Here is a 26282-nt window from a genome sequence, read left to right as displayed (position 1 = left end):
AGGATATCCATATTCTTTCCTATTACCAGACATTCTTTTAATCATACCCCAAACTCTTTCTAATGGTGCATTTCTACCTAATGAATCACAATATTTCCTCCATTACTCTCTTTTAGCCCTCTTAATTATATTCCCCACTGCTGCCTGCTTTCTCTTTAAAATTAATCAAAATGTTTTGGGTTTTTTTTTTTTTTTTTTCAAAAACTTTGAAAGCCTTATTTCAATTTGTATTGCTTTAGTGTATTCTTGTGTCCACCATGGAACTAACTTTGACTTTGATCAACTCTTTCTGTGCTCCTAATATAATTCTACTGATTTCAGAATTCAAGTCATTAACTGACTAATTCATATTTACAACTTTCAATTTTCCCCTCACTTAATATTTTAAATTTGCTCCAATCTGCTTCCTGAATTTCCATCTCCCTTCTCTTTTATCCTGTTCTACATCACTTTCCATTCCTATATTAACAGATATTGGATTGTGATGACTACCTGCAGTGTTTCCTTTCAATACCTTCCAACCACTTATTCCAGCCAAAGATTGTGATACCAATATGAGATCAACTGCTGATTCTCTACCCCTCACCAAATTCACCCTGGTACCTGAACCATCATTTAAACGCACCAACTCCTTTTCATACATTATATCTTCTATAGTTTCTCCATTTGAATCTTCTTGGTCCCGCCATGTGTGCAGTGACGTCTCCACACCAGATTACTTTCCCTCTACAATGTTCCGAAATTGATTCTAATTTTTCTTTCTCTAATTGTTTGCATGGGTTATAGAAATTTATTATTTTCTGTGGTCCATATGTCGATAACTATTCATTCTAACTCTTGTACTGTTAGTTGTCTATATTTTACTCCTTGTCTGATAAATATTACACACCGTCCGCCATTTCCACTGGTTCTATCTTTGCGTACGCTAGAATATCCTTGAATAATAAAATCTAGAGCTGGTTTGAGCCATGTTTCCTGTATGTATATAACATCTGGTTTTGTATTCAGTGTATTGATATATCCTTTAAACTCCTGTTCATTTGCAATCAGACTTCTAGCATTGCACTGAAGTATAAACATTATGGGATAATTTGAGGACTTCCCTCTGAGGTTCCTTCTCCTTGATTAAGATCTGCATGTATTTTTTTCTCAAGACAAGCCTTTCATGTTGTGACCGAAATGTTGACTTCTCACATATTTGACTTTATGTATTAATGTTTTAACATTAATATGTTTTAATGTAGATTTGTGAAACCACAGCAAGATTGCAGAAGTGAATTGTGTTCTGACCTTTTACTTTGCAGTATGAGTTTCATGTGATCAGCGCCTATGAGTCTGAGACAATGAACCTATGGATTAATTCTGCTTGCTGATAATCATGCTTTAACAGATGCATTCTTATATTCTCCAATGTGTAAGTTGTTTTGAGAGTTTCCTATAGGAGATTCATTGTATAGGAGCCTCATATGTTTGTCATATGGTGAGGTTGCTTTAATAATGAGTATAGAGAAAACTCCGGCATACAGTAGGTAAACTGAAGCATGAGACTTGGGGCCCCTGGAGGAGTCCCCTGTCCAATGTGTCTTATGGCATCATGTGATATTCTCCTGATAGCTTTAACACAACGTCTGTTGTGCTATTCTTAACTGCTATTCTAGGATGTGAGTATGAAGCTATAAAACGGAGGTGCTCAGCTCTGTTCTCGGTCCATTAGCTCACAGTGGCTGGTGGTCCCACTTTGTGCACAAGGTGAGAATTAAAACTCTGAAAGAAGTATCTCTGTTTTATAATCCATACTTATTACAGAAATTTCCACAACAATGTTCAAGAACTTTGTTCCTGCCTTCACTATAATTTTGATTTTTTTCTGTTTTGGTATTTGCTTTCTCTGAGCAGTTGATAATAGGCTAGAAACAGGACTCATCAGTCCATTGTGATTCCTGTTTGGTAGTTATGTGACAGTCCTAACCCTGAGCTTGCTTCCTTACTTTGGATCATACTTCAATTTCTTTTTCCATTATCCACAATCTTCTGCCTGTTTTCTCACTGTGCATCCTCCTAGGCTGATGTGTGATTTCCCCCACAGTTGCAACATTTTACTGTACTATTACTCCAACATGCTCCATAAGCTTGTTCTCTTCCACATCTTCCACATATCTGCTTTCCCTTGCATACACTAGCAGTGTGGCCATATCTCTGACATTTAAAGCATCTGAGAGGAGGAGGAACATATGCTCTTACATTAAAGCTCATATATCTAACCATCACCTTTCCAGGAAGAACTTCATCTTTGAATTCCAGAAATACTGATGGACTGTTACCTTTTTCACCATTCCTAAATGCCTGCAGCTGTCTAATTCCTGTTATTGTTCCTCCTTTAAGCATTTCCACTTCCACGTTTTCTCCCAGGGAAAATCCCAATATCATTCCCCTAACTCCGCTTCTCTCACCAATTGTTGTTCTTTCTGCTATTTCTTTTTTACATACTGTTTGAAGTTTAAGCACATTATTTCTCTGTTCAGCATTTTTGCACTTCACCAACAAACTGCCATCTCTTAAAGGACCAGTGTGTAGGATTTAGTGACATCTAGTGGTGAGGTTGCAGATTGCAACCAACTGAATACCCCACCCCTCCCCCTCCCCTTCCAAGTGTGTAGGGGAACCTACAGTGGCCACGAAATTTGCGAAAAATGCAAAAGGCCCTCTCTAGAGCCAGTGTTTGGTTTGTCCATTCTGGGCTACTGTAGAAACATGGCGGTGCAACATGGCGGCCTCCATGGAAGAGGAACCGCTTCCTATGTAGATATAAAGGGCTCATCCTAAGGTAATGAAAACACAACTATTCTCTTTTTCAGGTGATTATACACTAATTAAAACATACATAAGAATATTATATTCCACTCTGCTAGATGCCGCTAAATTCTACACACTGCACCTTTAACACCTTATGGGTTCAATATCTCCAAGTGCTTTCCTCAATCCATTTGTTAAGGCATGGACTTACAGGCAATATTTCATGTACTGCTTTAAATTTAAGAATGATCTTAAACTCTACATCATCTTAGAGTGCCCGTTTGCCTGACATCACCAGGTTACTGTTCTTTTCCTTCCTTCCTGCTCCTTTCCTATCACTCGCAATTCTTGTTCATTGAAGATCCATATCTTCATCCTCAGATATTCCACCACTACTCCTTGCTATTCTGCTCCAGTCACAATCCAGATTATGCCAAAACCACCAATTCAAAAGTGAAGCTCAATAAACACCAACAAGGATTGTCTTTTCATTATTATTCACCATTATATTGATGAATCTGAATTACTCTGTTATAACTTTGGACCCAAACGATCAATTATCAGCTAAGTGACCTATCTGCTGTTGTTCAGTAGTTATTCAGCCAACAGGCACAGGGCGTGCATGTTCTTTAGGCTGCCAGGCACCGGAAAGACGATACTCTTCAAAAATATTTGAGACGTACAGCATCTCAGAAAGTTGAAAGTTATGCAACATCTGAGAAAGTTGGACAGCTTTTCTACAGGCAGATATATTTTACAGTTACCAAAGTGTTCAGACCTAAGATATCTCCCGTTCCTGCAGGTAAGAATAGAAATAAACTGTCAAGGTCTGGGAATATGGCTGGTAAAATCACAAGGAAAGCACAGAGGCAGCTGTCTGAGATGCTGCATTTGCTCTGTAACAGGCAGAAACCTATGAAGCACACTGTGAAGAGTTTTATATTCTTTTTTCATTGAACTTGCAAGCTCCCATCTGGAAGACCTTATGGGATATAGGGGGAGAAACATTGTTATTACTATTGTTGATGCCACATGTGACTTCCCAGTTTCTTGAATGTACTTGAAGCTGAACTGTACATTGTGCTGTTCTGATTTTAATTATTTATTTTTATGTAACTGTAAAGCCAAAAGTAAATTTGCTTGAATAAATTGGCCTGATAAAGTCCCTCTATTCTATCATCCCACCTGTGCACCTGCCATGTCAAGTACACAAAATACACATCTCTGACCACAACTGTTGTGGGATTCATAACAACATATCGAGTACTCTTCTAATCAAGTGTCACTCCAGCAGATAACAGTTAATAATAGCAAACAAAGCCTCGTGTTTCACTGCATTTTTGGTAATCCAGTAATTCTGCAACTGGACTGCAAAGTCACTGAACTCTACAGGCTGAAGTATCAAAATCTAACAGTGCACCTTCTGAATGTAATAGGAATGGGAACACAACATAGAAATCACACTTAAGCTCTACGAAAGACACAGACAATTAGTTTTTGAAACATATTTTAATTATTACTATTAGTATTGATAGACCATTGTTGAACAGAGGTACAGGTATTGGTATTGCAACAGATTGTAATATTGTGGTGCAGCTGTGAGAGCACTTTGGTAAACCACATGTGCCCATGTGCTGTAGTGTGTGGATTTCAGCAGCACGGCTAATTCATATTGATCAGGTCAATATGGCGGCACATTACTGTATGTGTGTGATAATGAGAATATGCTAAATACAGAAACTTACAGACACGTGTGACGACTGCAGGGAGATCATCTGCCAAAACTTGAAATTACTCTGCATTTCTGTCACTCCTCTGGCCTCTCCTCTGTTTTTTTTATCTTACATCAGTTACTGGAAACTGGTTGCTTTTGCAAAGGAAGTGACATCATTCCCAGTTTTCTAGCAAGAAGCAAAGGTGGCGTCTTCCTCTCTTCTGTCTGTGTAGATGCATCTCATTCATCCAGGTGCTTCAACAGCAGGTTGAAATAGTGACAGGTGAAACGTCTTCAACAAAACTGTATTGTTTCATTTCGACCTGATGATCTCCTCTAGGTTATTATTTTTCTTTGCTGACTGATACACATGTAGGACTGATTGTTTTTTTTTAAGTTCTCATAGACTTACTACTAGTAAAGAAATATACTGTATTGTGAACTATCAAAATAAATAAAATTATGTTATTTACATAACATATAAACAATACTTCATCACTAAACTGTTTTTATAAGAATAGGCTACTGTATGTCTGTCATGCTTTCATCTGAGAAAATGAAGCTATGAATGAGGTTTCAGATAGACTTGTACAGAGCTGAAATAAATCCTCCTCCACTGTACTGCTGCTGGTTCTCCGATATCCATACTGTCTTCCTCTCAGACCTGTTTGACTGCACCTTAACTGCAGTACTTTGTGCAAATAGGCCACTCATAAGCTGTTAAATGTATACATTTACCATCTAAAATATTTCCCCAAACCCATACAAGTGGTACACCTGGGCTGCAACAATTATAAATTTCTTTACTGCTGGAATATGTAGGTGAAATATGCCTTTAAAGTTGGAAAAAAAAATGTAAACAAGGCTCCATGTGTGTACATGAGCATCACAAAATATCAAGAATGGTTGTGAAATGTTGAGGAAAAAATGAGTTGAGTTTGCTACACAAGCACCTGAATGCTGCAGAATTTTGTGTTTCAAGATCGAATGAAGCGGTTAACAAAATTACAAGGAGCAATCAAATGCACCCTTATTGTCTAAATAGCAGTCTGTGTAAAGTGTAAACTGTAATACTGCAATCCAACATTACAGCAAGGCAATGCCCAAACTGTGTGGAGCACAGAATTATAGCACAAGTGCTTTCTTTGATCGATTTCTGTCAATTTTCTTTCCCCTTTTCAATGAACACACATTTTGTAAGAAAAAACTTTTCCTCTACATACTGTAGCTCTCATTTCCCCACTATTCATCGAGTCCACGGTAGCCTACTGCAAAGTTTCTGAGCTCTACTTCTACACACTTTTCCATTATTCTCATTACACCAAGCTCTTAGGACAAGTCAAACAAAAACATACCCTTTATGAAAAAGGGAAATACATATAAAAAATGCAGTGAATAAAGAATGAATAAATAAGGTTCAATAAAACATGAACATTGGTCCATATTCTCATATTGCCTTGTAGAGCTGTTCCACCATAAGGAAGTTTCCATGTCGAGCCCAGATCATCACTGAAGGGTGAACAACACTGTCGCCCCTTTTTTGCTCCTTGAGGTCTGCAACATGTGCTCAGATGAGAGAACGTTAAAAATAAACAAAAGTCTTTCACCTCATTCTGCCTTTTCCCTCTGCCTTGTGATCCCTGTTTCTTGTTGCCTCTGAAGTCTCTCTCCCAATCTCTCTACCCTCTTTGTCCTCTATCCACCCTTTGATCGATCTCTCCTCCTGGTTTGGAAAGATGGATTCAGGAGAGCAGAAAGTTCTCTCTGATTCAACTTTTTTGTTTTTCCCTTTACAGTTTTCCCCTGTAGACCCTAGACAGGAGAGTGTGGGGAAGTGTACGTCTCCTCCTCCTCCTCCTCCATATTGAGGGAGGAGCTGGATGAGGATTTTTTCCCTCCTCACTTCCTCCTCCCCCTCCTCCCCTCCGCCTCCTTTCTAGAAGGGCGAGCTGGGGGAGCAGACGGTACTGGCTGAGCTGATGGAGATGTCATCAGAGTCAGATGGGAGGCTGGGGTTTGGGGAAGGGTCAGAGCAAGTGTCAGGGGTCAGAGAGGGAGGGGCCACGGGCAGGCTGGGGAGGCAACTGGGAGGCTCCGCCCAAAGTCTTTTTGTTGTTGATGATGTTAGCGTTGTCACTGTCTGCATCATCTGCAAAGGCAGCGGCTTCACATCCGGGTGGCGTCCTCGTCTGAGAACCTGCCCCTCCTTATCAAGAGGGGTGGCCTGAATGTGGGAGCAAGAGAACAACATTATTAAATCCTTTGATGCAGATATCCAGCAGCACAGCGGATCTAATCTAGCATGAAGGACCAGGAGAGCCCTGCACACATTTACTAAGTGATTCATTGATATTTAATTGGACAGTCAGAAGACGGATTAACAAACGGAAAAATGTAAATGAAGCAATTCAACATCAACGTTTTTAAATAATTTTTATATTTACATTTTTCATTCTGATCATAAATCTATTTTATTGTTTCTACCTCCACACTTCTATTTTTTTATGGGAAAAATTTGAGTCATTTTGTTTGTTTGTTTGTTTCACCAAATGTTGGTATTCATTAATGTATTATTAATTATATTAAGTGCTTTATTTTATTATTCCTAGATAGATAGATCTATTTACGACCTTTAAATGCTAGATTAATGCATTCAATTGTTGTGTTTATTCATGCATTATTTATTTGTTTGTTATTAATTTAATCAAGTCTCTTGTTAATCAATTCCTCTTGTCTGTGTCCAATTACTTTGAATATCAACCGATAAAAGGCTTTAACCTTTAAAACCATGAACCTCCTGGTCCTCCATGAATCATAATGGATCATAATCCATAATGGATAAAGTCACACAACAGGAGCTGAATAGCAAGCCGTGGTGTTAGTAGAGGCAGCCAGGTGGGGAGCATCACATCAGGCAAAAAAATAAATAAATAAATAAAAATCACTGAAAATCAATGCAACAAACACAGGAAGAGGGTTATTTCTTTGGGAAGGCAGCATTCACAAAGAAATCGTGTGAACAAACTGTTACTTTGTGAAAATCTCAATTTTTTTGCTTAGTTTTCAAAGAAATGGCTTTTATAGAAAATGGAGAAACATTTACAAGGGTAATTTTCAGGGTAACTTGCACTTCCTTATTCATACGCTCCAAAATCCAGGAGACAGTGATATACAGCGACACAACGTAGAGGACAAGGCTTTAGACAGACGACAAGAGATGCATGTGCTGTATGAAATCTGTGCTCACATCGAGCGAGGGATGAAAGGAAAGAAGCAAAAAGCCAAAGAACAAAGACCACAGAGCAGGGACAACATAAAGCTGTCAAAGCAGCACAGCAGCAGCCAGTCAGCAGGGCGGTGCGAAGAGACGGGAGGAGGGGAGACATCAATGTCAGAGACACTATTTTGGATTGTTTTGATTTCTTGCGGGTTTGTGTCTCTATGGAAACCTGCGTACCTTATCCAGTACATGGCCGGGTGCTGGTAGAAATCCAACGACCCAGATCTCTGCATAGAAAAGCTGTCATCCAACTGAGCACAAAGAGAAACCAGCAAAATCAATCTAAACACCAGTTCAATTGAATATAGAAATACCAAAAGACACAAACTTAATTGAAAAAGTTGTATCTGTCTTAAGAGGTGGAGAACTGAAAACTATCGTAGACTTCTATATAAACCAGTTAAACTTAGTGTAAAAGCTACAGCTTCAGATGAATCAATCAATCCCTCGGGCCAGTTGGTTTATGGGTACTGTAGTTTATAAAGGTAGTGACTTACAGAAATGACTGACACTCCTGCAGTGGTGTCGTTGACCTTCGGACTGGTGTTGAAGTGCTTCTTTATCTTCCCTGCTACTGACAACTGGTGATCATTTTCACATAGACCCTCATCCTGTATCGAGCATGGAAGAGGAGTGGAGGAGAGGAGGGTTAAAAATAGACATTTTCATGGGAAAATATTTCAACTGGAAACATACAGGAAGCTCAATAAGCTTAATTAACACTGTACTTACAGTGACCCAAGGGTGCTCTAGCACCTGGAGGGCAGTGTATCTCTGATCCACCTCCACCTCCAGCATGGATCGGATCAGCTCCTGCAGCAGCAAGCAAACAATGTTGAGTTTTTATCCCCTCCGTATAAGGTGAACATAAAGAAATTCCCACCAACGTGTGACTGGATCCAGCTCACACTACAAACACAACAAACAGATGCTGATATTCACCTTGGCTGTATCTGACACATTGTCCCAGTACGGTAGAGGAAATTCTAGTTGTCCCATAAGTATCTGATCAAAAAGCACTTCTTGATCGTCACTGCTCCTGCAAAACAAAACATTTCCACATGAATGTGTCCATATAAATAAGACACTGATGCATTATTATTGACAACCATTAGGGGGACTCAGACAAACAAAAGTGATGGTGGGATTTCATGGAGCTTACCCTCGGAACGGTGGAAAACCACACAGCAGGATGTAGGTGATGACACCAGCTGCCCAGATGTCCACCTTAAGGCCATACCTGCACAAAGACAAAGAAATAAGATTAATTAAACCAAAATATGGAGAAAAAGATGGTTATTGTAAACATACAGAGTTGTATAATTCCCTTTAAGACAAAATTCCTTTAAAAAATGCAAACGACTTTTCTTCTGTCATGATATTAAAGGAGTGATGTCTCGTCACATAAATGGTTGCTTTTCCTAATTCTTGTCTATGTAACCTAAAGTCAGCTACTGTTGCACTTACCCTGTTTCTGCGATGATTTCAGGTGCTACATATGTCGGGGTCCCACAGACAGTGTAGAGGGGTCCGTCCACCACAGTTGCCAAACCAAAGTCTCCCAGCTTCAGGCTTTTGCTGCCGTCTGCATGCTCATACACCTATAGGCACATGAGAAAATACATACAGACACATACAACAAATGCTGTTGAGTGTTGGGTCTTAAAGAGCCGCAATGAGATGAGCATAATCAAGACTGTGTGTAGTATATAAATCCCCTGTCTGCAGCTGAATAAACAATGGTTGTAAATCTTGCCGCATTTGCGTGTGTGTAATGCAAAGTCTCCCATAAGGTGTGTGTGTGTGTGTAAATAATCTAAAGCCTCTATGTGTAGAATTGTATGTGATTATAGTATCTTTCAAATTATTCTGGTGGCATAAATTTTGTTGGTGAAGATTGATGCAGATTGATGCAGTTGGAAATTTTCAAATCCTACACATAGAGACTTTAATCTAATCCACACTTCCAGAGATTAACATTCACCAGTCTCACTGGTATGTGTATGCAACAGGCAGTGGGAAAAAATATTACGTAGCATTTTATAATATAACTTCAAAAAAATGATCTTAAAAATGACCATAAAGTTGCACAAATTCCTTTCTGACAATACTTCATGGAGGTCATACTTATTGTTCAGCTATTGTATTTGCTTCCATACATAGTTCAGTAAAGATGCTCTTGTTATTTTGTCCACCTGCTACGTGTATTCCTGCTAAATCTCCACATCGGGACATTTGACATTAAAGAAAGAGCACATCTTTGTGAAGCAGCAGCACTTAGAAGTGTAAGCATCACTCTTTTGGCAGCCCACTCAACCTATTTAGCACTGCTTATTTAACTGAAACAGGTGGAAAGCAAAGACGTAGAGACAGAGTAGCAGAAACACAGAAAAAAAGAAGCTGGGAACCCATCTGAGGTCAGCAGGGGTGAATGTGGAACAAGAGGCCACTCAACAATGTCTGGAGTGGTATATTTGTCAGTCTTGCCCCGACTATGGCTTGTACGGGGTTACTCAGGGTGGTAGAAAGGGCAAAGGAGGGGATTAAGAACAGCAGTTGGAGGAAGAGGACGAGGGGACAACTAGGAGGTCGACAGAAGGGAGAAAGAGGGAGAGAAAGCACGAACGAGGGAAGCTAGAGAAGGAGTGTGCAGGAGAAGTGAGGGCAGCAAGGATGAGTCATCTCTCTCTGTGAGAGTGATATTAGTTCACTGTTCATTCAGAAAGGAGGGAGGAAAAACGAGAGGAAGAGGGAGTCTACACTGCGGCAAGTTATATGACCATGTATACAGATGCATGCAGTAAAGACCCACTTTGTGTGAACTCACCAGCAGGTTTTCTGGTTTGATGTCTCTGTGCACAATGTTGAGGCTGTGGAGGTATTTGATGGCGTTGGCCAGATTGTAGAGCATGCCGCTGGCGTCTCTCTCAGTGTATCTGTTGGCAGAGGTGATGGCGTCGAACAGATCTCCGCCCTGTGGACAAATCATGATGGATGGGTAGGTTGTCACAGGAGTTAGTTTGGCGTTTTCTCACACATAACCTGACAGATTAATTTCCACAGTTGCTCATCTTTTTTCAGCTGAGAATAGTTTTCAGCTAAAAAAAAAAAAGTTGATTTAGTTGCGAGGGGTTTTCATCTATTCAGCAGCTGCGGGGATATACTGTGTTCTCATTCCACATCTTGGTTGAAACATCTCCTCCCTCTGTCTTTAATATTTCCTTTTCATTTTAATTTTCCCTCCCTTTAATTCACCCTTTTCTCTTTTTCTCTCAGGCTTTTGTCTGTCTCAGTTTCTCGTATTTTTCATTCTGTCTGAATCTCACCCTCCTCTCACCTCTCTCTCGCTCTCTCTCTCTGTGTCTCTCTCTCCCTGAGTGGACTAAGTGGGACATATAGGGCTGAATCTCTCTCTCTCTCTCTCTCTCTCTCCCTCTCTCTCTCTCTGCATAGACTCAAACACACTGTCAGCCTCCAACCTGCACAGCAGCAGTTATTTAAATATGAGAGCTGTCAGACACCACAGCTCATTAACCAATGCAAACATTTCATTATGGGTCTCATTCTGTCATTTTGATACAGGAAAGGACCTTCCGCAAAATGCCTTTCCTTGACTGGAGCTTCGGGACCAAAAACAGCACCAGGCAAAATAACATACAACTATATGGACACCATACTTGTGACTATATTGTGTATCATACTGCCTCCCCTTCCAATGCATTCATCTGTCTATCCCTCTCTCAGTCCCTGTCATTCTTGAAGTGCCTCATTCATACACACAGCCTCCTCTCGATCCTCCTACTTTGGGCACGCTCACACGTACGTTTCTCCCACAGATTGCCTCTCATCTACATTCTGTAGTACTCTACGCCGCAACACGAACAGATGGATCACATTCCTGGCTCCTGAATTATGCACAAACATTTCTTGACTCAGAGAGCAAGAGAGAATGAAGAATGTGAACACACGAGCGCTCCAGGCCACAGACCGATTCTCTCCATCCTGCATTGTGTGACTGGTTGGAATTCATCATTTGCTTTACCGGTTGAATGGCGCTGCTCTGTGTCTGTCACAGTTTCTGCCTCCCTGCTCCTCTTTGGTGCTATCAAATTGGAGATAATGATGCCATCATACATAGAGAATTCATCTATCTGTTATCTGAGTTTGGGAAAAATCTGTCAGCCTGTCCTTAAGCAGAGCAGATGACGCATAAACACATAAAATAAACCCATAATTACAGTATACAAACATGAACACACACCTTGACCAGCTCCATGACCAGATAGAGCTCATTGTAAGTGTCCACCTCCTCTATAAGCAGGACGATATTTGGATGTTTGACCCTGCGGAGGATGGCCACCTCGTTCTGGATCATGTGCTCCTGGAATAAGAATTGAATTAGATTTTAAAGCCAACAGAAACAGAATAATTAAAGAAGAAGTAATGTTATTTTTAAGTTGGGTATCTTCTTGCGGTACTCTTTTCACTGTTTACCTTGCCTCTGCATTTGCCCTTGTTGATGATCTTCAGAGCGTACTCCCGTCCCGTGGAGTGCTCCACACACTCCCGGACGACTGCAAAGTTCCCGTCACCTAACATGCGTCCCACCTTGTAGCGGTCCGATATGTAGGACGGCACAGCTGGAACCTCATCGACTAGAACCTCAGCTGCAGGGAGGAAGCATGACGTTTAGAGCCACTGAGAGACTCAAGAAGTTTATGCTTGTTCAGTTCAGTTCCATGTATACAGACAGGTAAGTACAGAGCCTTGAAAAGGGCTATAGCACAGGCTGAACAACTACAGTATAACAAAAAGGTGAGATTAATAAAACAATTAACAAATAAAAAACTTCAATAAATACAGATACACAGATACTTCAACATCTAGATAATTAAAAACAGATTTAAATGTAGAACCATTATCATATATGAATCTTTTTTTAATTAAGTTTCAGTGCCAGTGAGGGCTCTTATTACATCCAATGGTTGACATTTTGTCACACTAAGGCTCTGCAGAGTGCTCTATAAATGATGACAATACAGCTGGCAAATGGAAAAGTATATGTGAAACCAAGCGGTGAATCAAAATGCAAATAAATGTTCATTTTAATATTAATTCATTAATTGATTCATGACATTTGAGACTACCTGTGTAAATAAAATCAGTTGAAAATGTCAGATAATATTTCCCTGACTGATCTTAATAGAGATTTATAGGTATTTCTTTACTTCAGATGAGTGGCTTTTTTCCTTCATGATGTCACCAACTCATAGTTTGCCAACCTTCATAAGATTTACCAGCACATCAAAGTTTGTCGTGTTACTAAGTTTTATAGAGTCAGAGGTGTGAAATAAGACGCCCGGGGTGGGGAAAGGTGTGAGAAAACGAGGTGCTGAGAACAGGATGTACAAATCAGAGGAACTAGACAGAGACAGTCGAGATAGCAGCGAGAGAGAGAGAAAAGAGATGCATCAAAGGTCATGAACATGATTCAGACATGCATGATATTTGCAAGTACATCGCCTTTGCTCACTGACGGATCGGAGGGGACGTTCTTGTAAACGCTAACTTTCCTCACCTTCAGTAACCAGTCCGTTGCTATCTTCCACTGAGCTGGAAACTTTGGCGGAAGACAGAGAGGTGGAAGAACCCTGGGACCCCTGCAGAGAGGGAGAGAGGTACACAGAGAGCCAGATGTCAAGAGGGGAAAGGGTTATTTCAATCTGTAGTTTTACAGTATTACCTCAAATGCTTTGTAATCTGCTTCTCACTCAACATAATACAATGAAACAGCCCCATGAGCCACAAACCCAGCTGAAACAAATACACATGTCCAAAAATAGACAAAGGGACATTGTGCAATTCATCCTCAAAACATCCCTAAGTCTGTTTTTGTGTTTGGGTGCCTCTCTGTTGTATTGTGCTGGTACATCATGCTCACGAAAAGAGCCGCAGCAGATTTACTTAAGCCTGTGAGCTGAATATAGAGCGGTTACTTATTCACCAACCACCTGTGTGTGTGTGTGTGTGTTTCTGTGTGTGTGTCCACATTGGACAGACGCGCGCATCCCAATGAGCTCCCCTCCATTCACAGAGCTTGAAATAATTGCTGTTTCATTGCACCTTGCTTTCACTTCCCACTACTACCTTTAATAAAGCATGAAAACACAGGTTTTGGTGACACTAATAAAGGTGGATGAATACTGCCTTTCATCTGAATTGGTAAGTAGGAGGTCATTAAGGGGGAAGAGAGCAGCTGAGATGCAGCGTCTGCATCTATCTAAAGACAAAAACTCATTACGCCCTCCACCTTGTAACCTCCTGTCTGGTTGTCATGGAAGCAACAAGGACGGTGGAGCGAGGATCTAGATGGGACTGTAAATGAGAATCTGCTGCTCTCGTTTTTTTCTGCGCATTCCCTACTCCAATCTGTCTCTCTGTTCTCATCCAAGATTATTTGTCGGCTTCAAATACTTGATTTGGACTTTTGGATTATACTTCCTTTGTTCTTATTCTGGCTTTCCACTTTCCTAAATCGTCTCCTCTCTCCATTTCTCTGTCCCTCTCCTCCTCTCAGCTCAAATCCTTCAATCAAAGACTCTCACAGTCACCTCTGAGGACACAGCAGTGACGGATCTTTGGGGGGTTTGGGGGGTTTCCAATGCTGGAATAAACCCCACAGATGCAACTGGCACATGCAGCCAGTAGCCAGTGATGGGAGTGGACCTTGTTACAATTTCTCTAAAATATAAGCGGAGCCCCCTGGCTGCTGTGAATTATTAACATGCAGTTTATACTGTGCTATGTCTGCGCTATGTGTGATGCATGAGCCCATTTCAGTGTGCAATCTGTTTGAAACGTTGAACCCAAATAGAGTTGGTGACCAGCTCTAATTGATGTCGGCTAGATGTTGGTTTTCCCTTTCATCTCTCAATTCAGCGCAGGTGTATTTTTGAAGTTCCCTCATATCACATAGTATAAATCACACATCAATTAGGCCTGACTGCTTGGCAGAGATGAGATCTAAACAGTCTTGATGAATTAATGGATGAGGGATTATGATAATAACCCAGCCAGCATTTGAAATAGGCTGCAAACAGAGTGAAACAAGTGTAGAAATTCAGCGATGCATTATTATTTCATGGTAAAAGTTCATGAAACAAAACTTCTTGAAACGGCATTTGAAGCTGTCACATTAAATCAGATGTTGTGTAACAAAGTGGGTTCTATTCAATGTAAAAAATATTTGCCGGGAACTTATCTTGGCTATAGTCTGAAGAAAAAGGTCTGTGCATGAAAGAAAAGTATTTTTTTCATTCTCTGATTTCAACATCTCACCTCATGTGAACCACTAATTTGTGTGGTGTCCAGTCAGACTGTGACACTGTCTGGCAGAGAGAGAAAAGGCCACCCATCGTAAAGACTCAGATCTGAAAACTATTTACAGAGCTGAGCTGCCCTATATCTCTGCTCGAGTAGCTGTCAGCTCTTTTACTCATCTCTTCTGCTGCGACCTGAAAGCCACCCAGGTGAATTTAGCTGTGAGTCAGGCTGAATTTGGTTTATGTAACATTGTTTTTGGTCGGGCACTCGTCCCAGAACAAGAAATCCTACTTAATACCCGTAAAACCAATGACCCTCCTGCGCTTTATCTGCAAAACATCCTTCTTCTGCTCTTTTTATTTTCTCATTGGTATATTTACCTCTCCTGTGCCCTTATCTCACATCTAGCTCTGTCCTCTGCTCGCTTTCTCATTTTGAACTCCTATCTCTCTTCCTGCCACCGAGGGAAACAAAATGCTGTTGCTATGGAAACTGCTCAGAGAGGAGAGAGGCAGCTTATGAGACTTCCAGTGTGGAGACAGAAGCCTATATATGGCCATTTCCTGTCTGCGGGCTGGGAGGTGGATTCAACCTTCTATGAACATTGTGTCTTTCTTTCCTGTGTGAAAAAAACTATCAGACAGATGGAGTGACAGACAGAGTGAGAAACAGAGAGAGAGAAAGAACGAGAGACGGAGAAAGCGAAATGAAGAGACAAGAAGAAAGACGTATGGAGTCTGGTCTGGTTGATATTGATCATTAGATTTGGCAAGAAAGGCAAGAACTGTCTTGTTATTGTTAGACCATCCAGCTTTCTCCCTATTGCACAACACAACGTCGACTATTCCTAACTCTACATCTCTATATTTTTTTGCTCTGGCTATGACTCACAAGGCTAAAAAACACACTGACAAACCTTTTGCATCACGGCTGCAGCCACTGCTCTTCAAACCCGCAAGGGCAACACTCAGCATCTGAATACTGATCAGTACATGAATATGAATTAAACAGGATGTCCATGATTAACCTAAAACATAGAGTATCATCTCGAAGGCGGATGTGGAGCAGCGCAAATAATGCTTGACTCTATGGTTAAAGAGGAAGTCTGTCAGCTGTAGAATGCAGCATTAAAAATGCACTGTGCATTTACATAACCAACTTAAGTGTAATGCTAGGCTTGTCCTCAATGCCCCCTGTGTGAATCTGATTACAAGACACATCCTAAAGCCTTCTTCCTCTCTGTCCCTCAGGCTGGGAAGAGCTAAACCTCTTCTCCGGCAGCATTTCTTGTCACTTTGGCTGTCACGCAATATCCAGCAAAAAGGCAGGATTTATTAGTATTTGCTTTTGTGGGCAAAATCTAATATGACATGATAGAAACAGGATACTTTGTTTTGTCCCAAGTTGCTACTCTGCCTCTCATAAGAACACAGGTTACAGGAGATAATATTTCTTTGCTCATATTTTGGTGTCTAGACAGAGAGGAAACCTAATCTGTTTGACTCTCATCAGAAGAGATCAGCACTGTTTGGGGATTCAGTCTTTCTGCTCTGCCAGTTGGACACGGGGGGAAGTTTTCTAATCACCAATGTAATCATCAATCCTTATGGACTGCAATCCTGGGGAATCACGGGAATGTGATTAAATGCTTCAGGGAAAATTTAAAAATGCGAGGGTGACTTGGGCACTCCTAAAAAAAACCCAATCCAGAATAGAAGCAATGGGACAGGGAGATTAACGCACCTGTGGGACTGCGTTTGTGTTGTAATCTCTCCTCTGCAGGATACAGAAGTAAGTTTAACAAAACAGCACCGTTGATAAGTAAGTATATGAAGACAATCATCACCATCATCATACTAATCCTCTCTGATCTCTGTATTTGTTGATATGTGAGGAACATGATGAACAGACACTTTGTTGTGATGAAATGAGGAGCATGAGGGGGAAAAAAAAAGAACACAAAATGAAAATGAAATGACATTGAATTTAATGATGACATCAACAAATGGAAATTAATACATCAAGCAAAGAAAATACAAACAGAAATGAACGAGCCGAGAAGAGCTGGCAGCCTTACATGGGAAAAATCACAATATGCAGATGACTTGCCTGTGAGTCAAGCACACAGGCGATTATTTACATATCTTTTATGTATGTAAATGGGAGTGCAAGAAAAAAACTTAAAACACCCTGCAAAAATCTGATGTCACCAACGTTTAGATGCATTAAAGATATGTAAATACGAGCCGGATTTGAATTATCTGTGACCAATTTAAAGGATTTTTTTGTTGGGTAGGAAAGTGACTTCAACCAAACACCTGCAGTTTTCCCATGCGATGCCGCCAGTTTCTTTTGGCAGGTATAGAAACAGAAACTGGACAAGCCATTCTAATGACATCAACACAACATGAAATAAGAAATATAATACATCCAAATAACAAATACAATCTTTAGTTACAACACACTCACATGGATGAGATGAGACAATAATTAAGTTCAAAATACACACTTTTTTTCTTTAGTCTGCTCTCTGTGTGTGTCTCTCTCTCTCACACACACACACACACACGCACACACACACACACTCATACACATAATTTAATTATGAATCACCCAACACAAAATATGGATAAGAATGAGAGATGGAGCATGCAATTCAATGGATGATGAACACAGATGAGTCAATGGTGAGAGGAGGATGTAGGTGACAATTAGCACTTTCTTCCTCTCGTACACTCACACAGTCAGCTACCTGACTGTATCACAGCTGTTGCATTGGCATCATAACCCCTCTGTTTGCCTCGTCTTCAATCTGTCTGTCACTACTCTCTGTGTATTGTCTGTTTTTTTTTAATGATTTATTTCCCTGTCTGTGTTTTTAACATCTAATGGCGTCAACATACAGAGAAAAGCAGTGACCTTGCTATCTCATTCAATTTATATTGACAGATATTAATAGAAAAGAGTGTGTTTCTGCATGTGGTTAAATATTAAACCGATATAAATTTAGAAAACTATGGTGCTCTTAGTGAGGCGGGTTGCCCTGAAAGGACTAAAAGGAGATGGATGACCTCATGAATGTAGACCACTCTTTCATGCTTCTATTGTCAATTCATGAAAATGGGTCACTCTAGCGTGCACCAAACGTATAAAACATAACACGTGCAAGTCCGCATCGAGCTGCTGCCTACCGCCAGTGTGCAAATGGCGATTTCATGTATAAAAGTGTTTTTTTTCTGAAGCATACATGAACGTGTAAGTGATTCTGTGCATATTTTCTGCGAAAATGTAATGTCTTTCTGCTTGCAGTCATGTATGTGTGAAAGCGAAAGGGAAAAAGGCATGGCGCAATACTATGTCTGTATATTCTGCTTGAGGAAATAGGTTATGATGGTCTGAGCTGTGTGAGCAACCTACTTCAGGCAGCAAAGTGCCTTTAAGAGTTTAAATGTAGGGTCCAGCGAGGTGAATTGTTTAAACGCAGTCCTCGTAGTAGGTCACTAAGGCTCTGTGGATGCTTAGGAAAATAGATTCATGGCAACTTTCATGAATTTATTAGCTGAATTTTCATTTTAAACTGTGATTTTTGAGCCCCAAATGTTCTTTTAAAAATATAGATGTATTTTAAGGAAAAGGGTCATTTCTGACACGAGTTATGTCTTTCAAGTGTGAGGATGATCGCCAAGGATTTGAATGTGTGTACGCCATACTTATGAATATTCAGGCATGTTTAGACAGAGGTGACACAAAAGGAGCAAAAATGTGCAAATATAGTGCCAGAAACTTGGCGCCCTCTCCTTAAAAGAAGCTTAGAATTGATCTACAAGGGAAATGATGGAATATAATTTCTCTCTGTGAAATTAATACCTTTTCATATGGGGAAGAAGGGGGGATGGGGATGGGTGGAAGATGAAGTGAGGGAGGGGACAGAGGGAGAATCGCTAGCAGGGCGGATAGAAAAAGTAAGAAGTGGGGGGGAGAGAATTACATTGTAATATAGCTGAAGAGTGTGAAGCTGCAGCGTGGAGAGGAGAGATAATGGGCTGTGAGGCTTCCTCCCTTCCTTCCAGCCAAGCCATTGCAGGCTTAGTATAGGGTGTCAAGATTTTTATTCCAGTGTCAAAGACTGGAATAATCCCTTGCCGTTCTGTGTTCTGTAAAACTAGAATTTAATCCCAAAAAAGTCAGTGTGAAGGCTAATGTTTGATGAGAATTTAGAAGCGAAATGACAGGCATTTTGGAGCAGATGGGGCAACAAATCTGTTTCTTTTTACATCTGGTTACTCCACCTTCACCTCTTTGACTTTTCAGGATCTCGTTCTGAAAATGCAGAAAAGATCTAGGAGGAAAGAACAGAGCAGCAGAAAGGGAGCACTGTAATTGTCTACGTTATCTGCCCCACATTTATTCATTCAGAGGGAAGTGGACAGAGAGAAAGAGGGAGTTTATAAATGTGTGTGCACTTCCCCACTTCTTTCCTTTTCAACACTGCAATCTACGGTGACCCACTTCCATTACCAATGACTGAGGAGGGTCTGATGCACCTTGTACTGTTAACAACCCAAATCTGATCTGTTTCTGTTGCCCTGGCTGACCTTCATATCACATCGATATAACCTCATCACTGGGTCAGACCCTTCGCCATCCATTAATTTTTCCTTGCACATCAAATGTAGCACAAGACCGAAGCTACTGAGCCCAAGAAATTAAATCTTGATGCTCGGTTTTTAGTGTATGCAGCCACTCGTACACAAAGCCATAGACGCCTATGTCCTATATTTGTGGTATTGACTCCAACCATGTGCCTTTTCTTCCTACAAAAAAAAGCTTTGTGAATGCACCAATAAATAGCTAAATAACTACAAGATAAATCATAGCTGCACATGAGTGTATGAATATATGAATGCGTTAGATGCTGCAGGTTTCAGCAAGTATGTGTGACAAAACACAAGAGACATGCAAGTGGCAGCCCATATGAACACATGACAGGTTCAAATATACTGCTGTGTCTGCCTGTGACTGTAAGAAGCTTGAGGTGAGCTGAGCGTGTGAGTGTTTGTTTATGAGGGAAGTCAATCAGCAGCAGGCTTAGAGCTACAAATTAAAAAAGCTGCTTTGAGAAACGAGGGTCTGATTGGGATTGAGACCGATATTAAAAGCTCACCATCATCTCTGTCAAGGACTGGATTAACGAATACTTGATACTACTTGATCTTGAACACACACACACACACACACACATACACACACCGTACATGAACTCAGCCTCTCTAATGTGGAATTCAAGGTTTTCCATTTGAGTTGCATGCTCCCCCTCTGCACAGTAGTATTTTCTCTACAGTAACGAGCTTTACAGTGTACATAGTGAGTTTGCATCTCAGATCCTCTTTCTCCCCAGTTAGCTATAGAAAACAGATTGTTATTCTTAGTTTGGGAGTTTGAATGGGATTTTTTTAAAACTCAGGCCAAGCAATGAATACTTGACAAAAAGAATAATGCCTGAAATAATCTGATTTGCTAGTATAAAACATATTTTCTGAATTGTTTGCACAAAAGTACATGTACAAAAAGACATGACTTGATAAATAAAAGCAATCTTAGATCAACAATATGTTCTGATTGGGTCTCTTTTTTTGTAAAAAAGATACTAAAATGCAACACACTGCTTGGTGGCTAACAGAGGATGCAGACCAATTTTAGCAGAATAAAAACCGCTTGGAAGATTGGAGCGGGCCGCTCACAAAGCCAATCATCAGTCTCATCTTTAAATCAGATATTGCACAAATTGACAGATCAGGTCATCTCTAAAAGTCAGTGATAGCTTAGCTACCAGAGACAGATAAGAGTTCTCCATGAGGATCAAGGAGCTATGTTGGAACATGACAAAGTATCAGCATGAAAGGAGGAAATGCCCTTGAAAACTATCAACACTGGATATAAGAGTTGTAACATTTAGAGGATCCTAACATGAGCCTGCAATTCTCAGAATCCCAGATCAGCACTGCGTGAGGTCAAAGGTCAACGCCCCGCCCCCCTCTGAGACACTAAAGATGTTGGGATGTTGTGGTTTCTTCGGTTTCTAGCGACTCTAAGATGTAGTCGGCCTATGCTCAGTCACGGCTTTGTCCTTTTCCTGAGAACATAGAAGGAATGTGTTATAGATTTAGTGTCACTAAATGTTTTGTGTGCGTGTGTGTGTGTATGTGTGTCTGTGTATTCTGGTCTTACCCGACGTTGGTTGAGGCTGCCCGGGCTGGTCGGGGAGGGACTGGGAGATTTTCCCGAATGAGGAGTGGACAGCTGACTGGCCGGTGTCCCGTTCACTGGAGGAAGAAAAGAGATAGAAAATGGAGCAGGGTGGATGAGAGGAGTAAGACCGAAGAGGAGTGAAATATTGAAATAGACAATCCTTTAAATGTATGTTTTCTAAAACTGTTATATTTCTGAGTGTCTAGTAGCTGCCCACACTTCCGCCCTCAGCATCCATCCATTCACATGAATGAGGCAGAGGAGGAGGAGGAGAAGCGGAGGAGTAAGAGAAAATAGAAAAGAGCACTGAAGTCCACATTGCTCTTTTTTGCTTTTTACTTTAGCCAAAATACAAATCCTGTTCTCTCTGAAACAAGCCAGTTACACCTGAGCCCTTAAAACATATGTCCACCCAATAATTACATCATGTTCCATGTGCATGGCTGGAAGACAACATACACAACACCAGGCTGTCCTCATTTTCAACCAGATCCTCGAATTCAATGCACTTCTGACCTCAGCTCGGTCTACTTTTCCAGCTGCAGCACAGCAAAAACCCAGCGGCATAACCTCATTAAACAAGAACATTAGATTAACTAACACATGCACCCGGATCCTGTGTGCGGTCAAGCATCAAAAATACTGAAAACATGGATTATTGTCTCTTGGCTTCACCTCAAGTCAACTCAAGGTAGCCTTAAATGACCAACAGATCTATAAAACTGCAGTAATCATAGAATACAGCTGTTAGCTGAATCAACTCCTTGACAGAGATTCAACCAATGAGTGACTGGAGAAATATGGAGGTAGGCAGGAGGTAGATCAGCAGCTTCTTGTTAAATAAATAATGTGACTTCTAGGGTGGGGTAAGGTATTTAAAGTAACTCAGTTATGGCCAAAAATGTGACTCCTCCTTAAGAATTTAGGGGGACAAATCCAAATTAAAAAATAATCCAGTGTAGAATTCAGAAAAATGTCATCAGATTCATTGTTTTCTGCCATTTCCTAGTCCTTTTTTTTTTTTTTTTTACCATAATCTTTGCCATTTCCCATCTTTTCTTGTATTAGCCTAAATAATTGCTGCATGTAAACAACATTTCATTTGTAGCCTCTAATTACATTTTCAGAGACTGTCCTGATGCAGCAGAGAAGTGAAACCTGTGGGAGTCGTCCAACCTTCACGTAATGTTTATTCCCCTGCTGAGATCAAAGAACTTTCTGAATTATTCAAGACAAGGAGATAAAGCCCACAGCAGACTAAAATAACACCGGCTGCCACATAATTCTTTTCATTGTTTCAAACGCGCCATGAAAAAAAAACGAAATACAGTAGAAGAAAGTGCCATTGTTTAAAGAATGCCTGAGCATCTTCATTGATGAAATTCAGCATCACCGTTACGCACACGGACAGACACTCCTCCCGGTTACACAACGACAAGCATTAACATCTCTCATTGACTTCACTCTACAAATCACAACACGGCAAAGTCGAGCAATATGGTGCTCAAAGACACATCCATGGCAACCGGCGAATCGAAAAGAAACCGCATACATCCCAACCATGATCTGGCTAGGCATAGATAAAAGTTGTCGAGGGGGGAAATGACAAATAAAGCCGAATAAAATGTCGTTTTAAGATCCTACCTTCCACTTCCAGCATGATGAAATACACAGTGATAATCCAAAAGCGGGGTAAAAGAAGAAGAAGAAGAAGAAGAGGAAGAAGAACAGCACCTCTGTACGCGCCCCGTCTGTGTGATAGTAAACTGTGGTGAATGGGAGAGACGGAGCAGCGCTGTAGTACACAGACGGCTCAGAGGCGGAGAGGCTGCTTGCGCACGCTCTGACGCGCACCGGGGACAGAGAGAGGAGGAGGAGGAGAGAGAGAGAGAGATAGACACAGGAGAGGGGTAGGAAAGTAGAAGAGAAAAATACATTTTTATATCTGGCGACTTATGCCAGGAAATAACGCTGAGAGTAAATTACTTGAACTAGGAGAGAAACGGGGAGAAGGAGAGAAAATGAGATATATAGGCCTAAAAGTGGGGCGGTCAAAGGGGAGGCAGCCTGTCAATGGATTCTGAAGACTCTATTGTTTGTGGTCCAAACATCCTCAAGAATAACAACTGCTATTTTTGAACTGTAATCTCACCCAAAGCAGTAAGCTAGTGGCAGCATGCTCATGAAAGGCTCACGTCGTTTCTTATTCTTGCAATTAGCTGGCCAAACTAGAAGATGTTCAGTAATCTGAAACATCACTGGTGCATAATTAGTGTTATTTCCCCAAAAATCAAAGAACAGATGAAGCAGGTCAGCCATCATTCATAGGCTCGGTGGTTATAGGTCAACTGCTCCTCCTGTCCTTATGTAGGTCCTGGGCTTCAGTGTCTTGCTCAAGACATCAAACCTGCTCCCAGTGTGTGTGCATGGGAGGTAAATTGCTTTGGACAAAAGCATCTGCCAATCTACCAATTAGACCAGAATCCAGTGCAACCACAAGAGACGGTGTGTTCCAACTTCTTTCACACCTACTGAGTTAAACACTGTGGTTCTGCACAGCTGCGTGATCAACGATTCCATAAAGAAAAGAGATTTCCTCACAGAAAATTGTTGTTGATTGTGGAGTACTGAGTAGATATGAAGCAAAAATTACTCATGACCTGACAGGCACATCTTTATTTTTATTTAGCCTGCAGTTAAAGTAAAGTAACACCTACCTGTCAATTCAAGCAATTGCAATGCAAAAGCAAAAAACAACAATACCAAGATACTAGCAAGATCTGTGAGGCTGTGCTTTGGTACAGTGGTTGTCAGCACACTAATATGCTCACAATGACAATGATAACATGCTGATGTTTAGTAGGTGTAATGTTTACCATGTTGGTTCACCATCTTAGTTTAGCCTGTTAGCATGCTAACATGTACTAATTAACACTGAACACATAACACAGCTGTGGCTGATGGGAATGTCATTAGTTTTGTAAATATTTAGTTATAAACTAAAGTATTAGACATGTTTAAACTTTTATCTGGCGCTAGATGAAAGTTTAAGGGATCACCAAAATTATTACAATTCATCTTCTTGGGACAGTGGATATTTGTAACAAATTTCATAGCAATCCATCCAATAATTGATATCTCAATATATATCAACAATATTTCAGTCTGGACCAAAGTGGTGGACTGGCAGACCGAGAGTGCCACTCCTAGAACCACAGAGCTAATGTGGCTAAAAATCCAATATATGCAACACTAACATCAAAACACTAAATAGTGCCAACACAATTCTTTAATGCGGCAGCAATGTGTATTTTCATGGGAAACAAACAAAATGCTGTTGGCAAGCAACACATTCAACACTTCAGCTGTGAACAAAAATAAAATCTACAACACACATATGCAGAAGTTTCTATTTAATATTGTCAGAATGCAGTCTGTTGGTATTTTTTGTTCTTCTCCATCTTGATAAGACTTAATATGTAATCGCCCTAACGAGTCTAATGATCGGTCGAAATGATCTTATCATATGTGTTCAATATCACACATGTATATTATCACACGTTTATTTTAAGAACAACACCTCATCGTACTTATACTGTATAGTTGAAATGAAATGTGTCATGATACACAGATGGTTCTTAATATAAACATAACATATGGAAGTTCATGCATGTTTTCTGAGGGCTGTCAAAAGGTAAAGGAATTTTACTTCATGACATACTGAGGGACAACTGCTACTACAAAACAGAAAAACAGTGTCAGATATTACAAATATATGATGGTTGAAAGTATATGAGGGTGTAATTCAATGCACTAACACAAAGCTGCCTGGAGGCATGTCATTATATTGCTATTAGTGCAAATATCAATACTGCCTCGGTCATGAATTTATTTTTCTTCCACTCTCTGTTATTTGGTTTGGTCTCTGTTATTTGTTACACTGCCTGTGCTTATCAGTTTTCAGAAACTACATTTGTACCCTTCATGAGTAGATTTTATAGAGCGGTAAAAGTGGCAAAGGCTTCAGATATCACACGATCACAGTTCAGAAAGTGTCACTGCCAGCAGCTGATCCTCTGTGAGAAATACGGGATTGATTTGTGGGTCGGCTGCCCCACACATCGCAGCATAAAGTCTCTCCTGTCATAAGGAGTTACCCGTGACAGATATTGAAAGGTGAGACCTTCAAGTATCAGAGTGATGCTTGCTGACACCATCCGCAGTTCCCCGCAGTTAATTTTAGCTGACATGAGGCATCGGTGGAAACCGGAGAGACAGATGGTGAGACAGGGAGAGAAACTATGAGTGCAAATTGTTTTCTCACATTATTTTGGGTCTGTATGTGCAGACACTCAGTCAGGGTTGTGAGATCATCACAGAATGAAGCCCAAGTGATGACAATGTCAGGCTGACATGCAAGAGCCTTCATCGCCCCCCCCCCAATACACACACACACACACACGCACACACAAACAGACACATATCCAAAAGTGAGAGCGCCTAACACCACATCACCCTCCACCTCTCACAATATACGGTGGTATTTCAATTAACAAGGAAACATTTCTTTCACATTACCTTGAAACTGTAAGGTGATTGCAATTGTACTGAAAAGTTGAAATTTTATCAGTTGTCGTAATCATCAATGGTCAGTCAGGAAGAGACGTGATTTGTATCTTAAGTTGTAGATGTAGTTAATTCTCTGATTCCAGCTTCTCAAATGTGAATATTTTCTGGATTCTTTATTCTTCTATGATTGTAAACTGAATATCATCAGGGTGTGGACTGTTGATCAGGACAAAACAAAACTTTTGAAGATGTCATCTTTGGCTTAGGGAAACAGCGATCAACATTTTTCACCGTTTTCATTTACCACACAACTAATCGATTAATCAAGAAAATAATATCGATAAAGACAATAAT

At 40.5% G+C, this 26282-nt stretch overlaps 1 protein-coding gene across 6 annotated transcripts in view; it reads right to left on the bottom strand.

The window, feature by feature from the left end:
* Positions 1 to 4335: 4335 nt before the first annotated feature.
* Positions 4336 to 26282, bottom strand: part of dclk1a (doublecortin-like kinase 1a) — a 47640-nt gene continuing 25693 nt past the window's right edge. For 2 of the 6 annotated variants that reach the window (XM_042430476.1, XM_042430478.1), the window contains 12 exons: positions 21339 to 21433; positions 13366 to 13447; positions 12282 to 12454; positions 12049 to 12168; positions 10615 to 10761; positions 9255 to 9388; positions 8950 to 9027; positions 8730 to 8826; positions 8520 to 8600; positions 8285 to 8398; positions 7965 to 8038; positions 6579 to 6731 (listed from right to left, as the gene is read on the bottom strand). In XM_042430476.1, the coding sequence (XP_042286410.1) occupies positions 6674 to 6731; positions 7965 to 8038; positions 8285 to 8398; positions 8520 to 8600; positions 8730 to 8826; positions 8950 to 9027; positions 9255 to 9388; positions 10615 to 10761; positions 12049 to 12168; positions 12282 to 12454; positions 13366 to 13447; positions 21339 to 21433 (1253 nt within the window). In that variant the 3' untranslated portion in view covers positions 6579 to 6673. Of the gene's footprint in view, positions 6732 to 7964; positions 8039 to 8284; positions 8399 to 8519; positions 8601 to 8729; positions 8827 to 8949; positions 9028 to 9254; positions 9389 to 10614; positions 10762 to 12048; positions 12169 to 12281; positions 12455 to 13365; positions 13448 to 16026; positions 16074 to 18094; positions 21244 to 21338; positions 21434 to 23003; positions 23179 to 26282 lie in introns of those variants that run through there. The other 4 variants (XM_042430479.1, XM_042430480.1, XM_042430482.1 and 1 more) reach the window with 4 other exon arrangements.

Source organism: Thunnus maccoyii, chromosome 13 (genome assembly GCF_910596095.1).
Source record: "Thunnus maccoyii chromosome 13, fThuMac1.1, whole genome shotgun sequence".
In the NCBI taxonomy this organism is placed as follows: domain Eukaryota; kingdom Metazoa; phylum Chordata; class Actinopteri; order Scombriformes; family Scombridae; genus Thunnus; species Thunnus maccoyii.
Note: the sequence above shows the minus strand (reverse complement) of the source record. Positions and strands in the feature narration are given on the sequence as shown.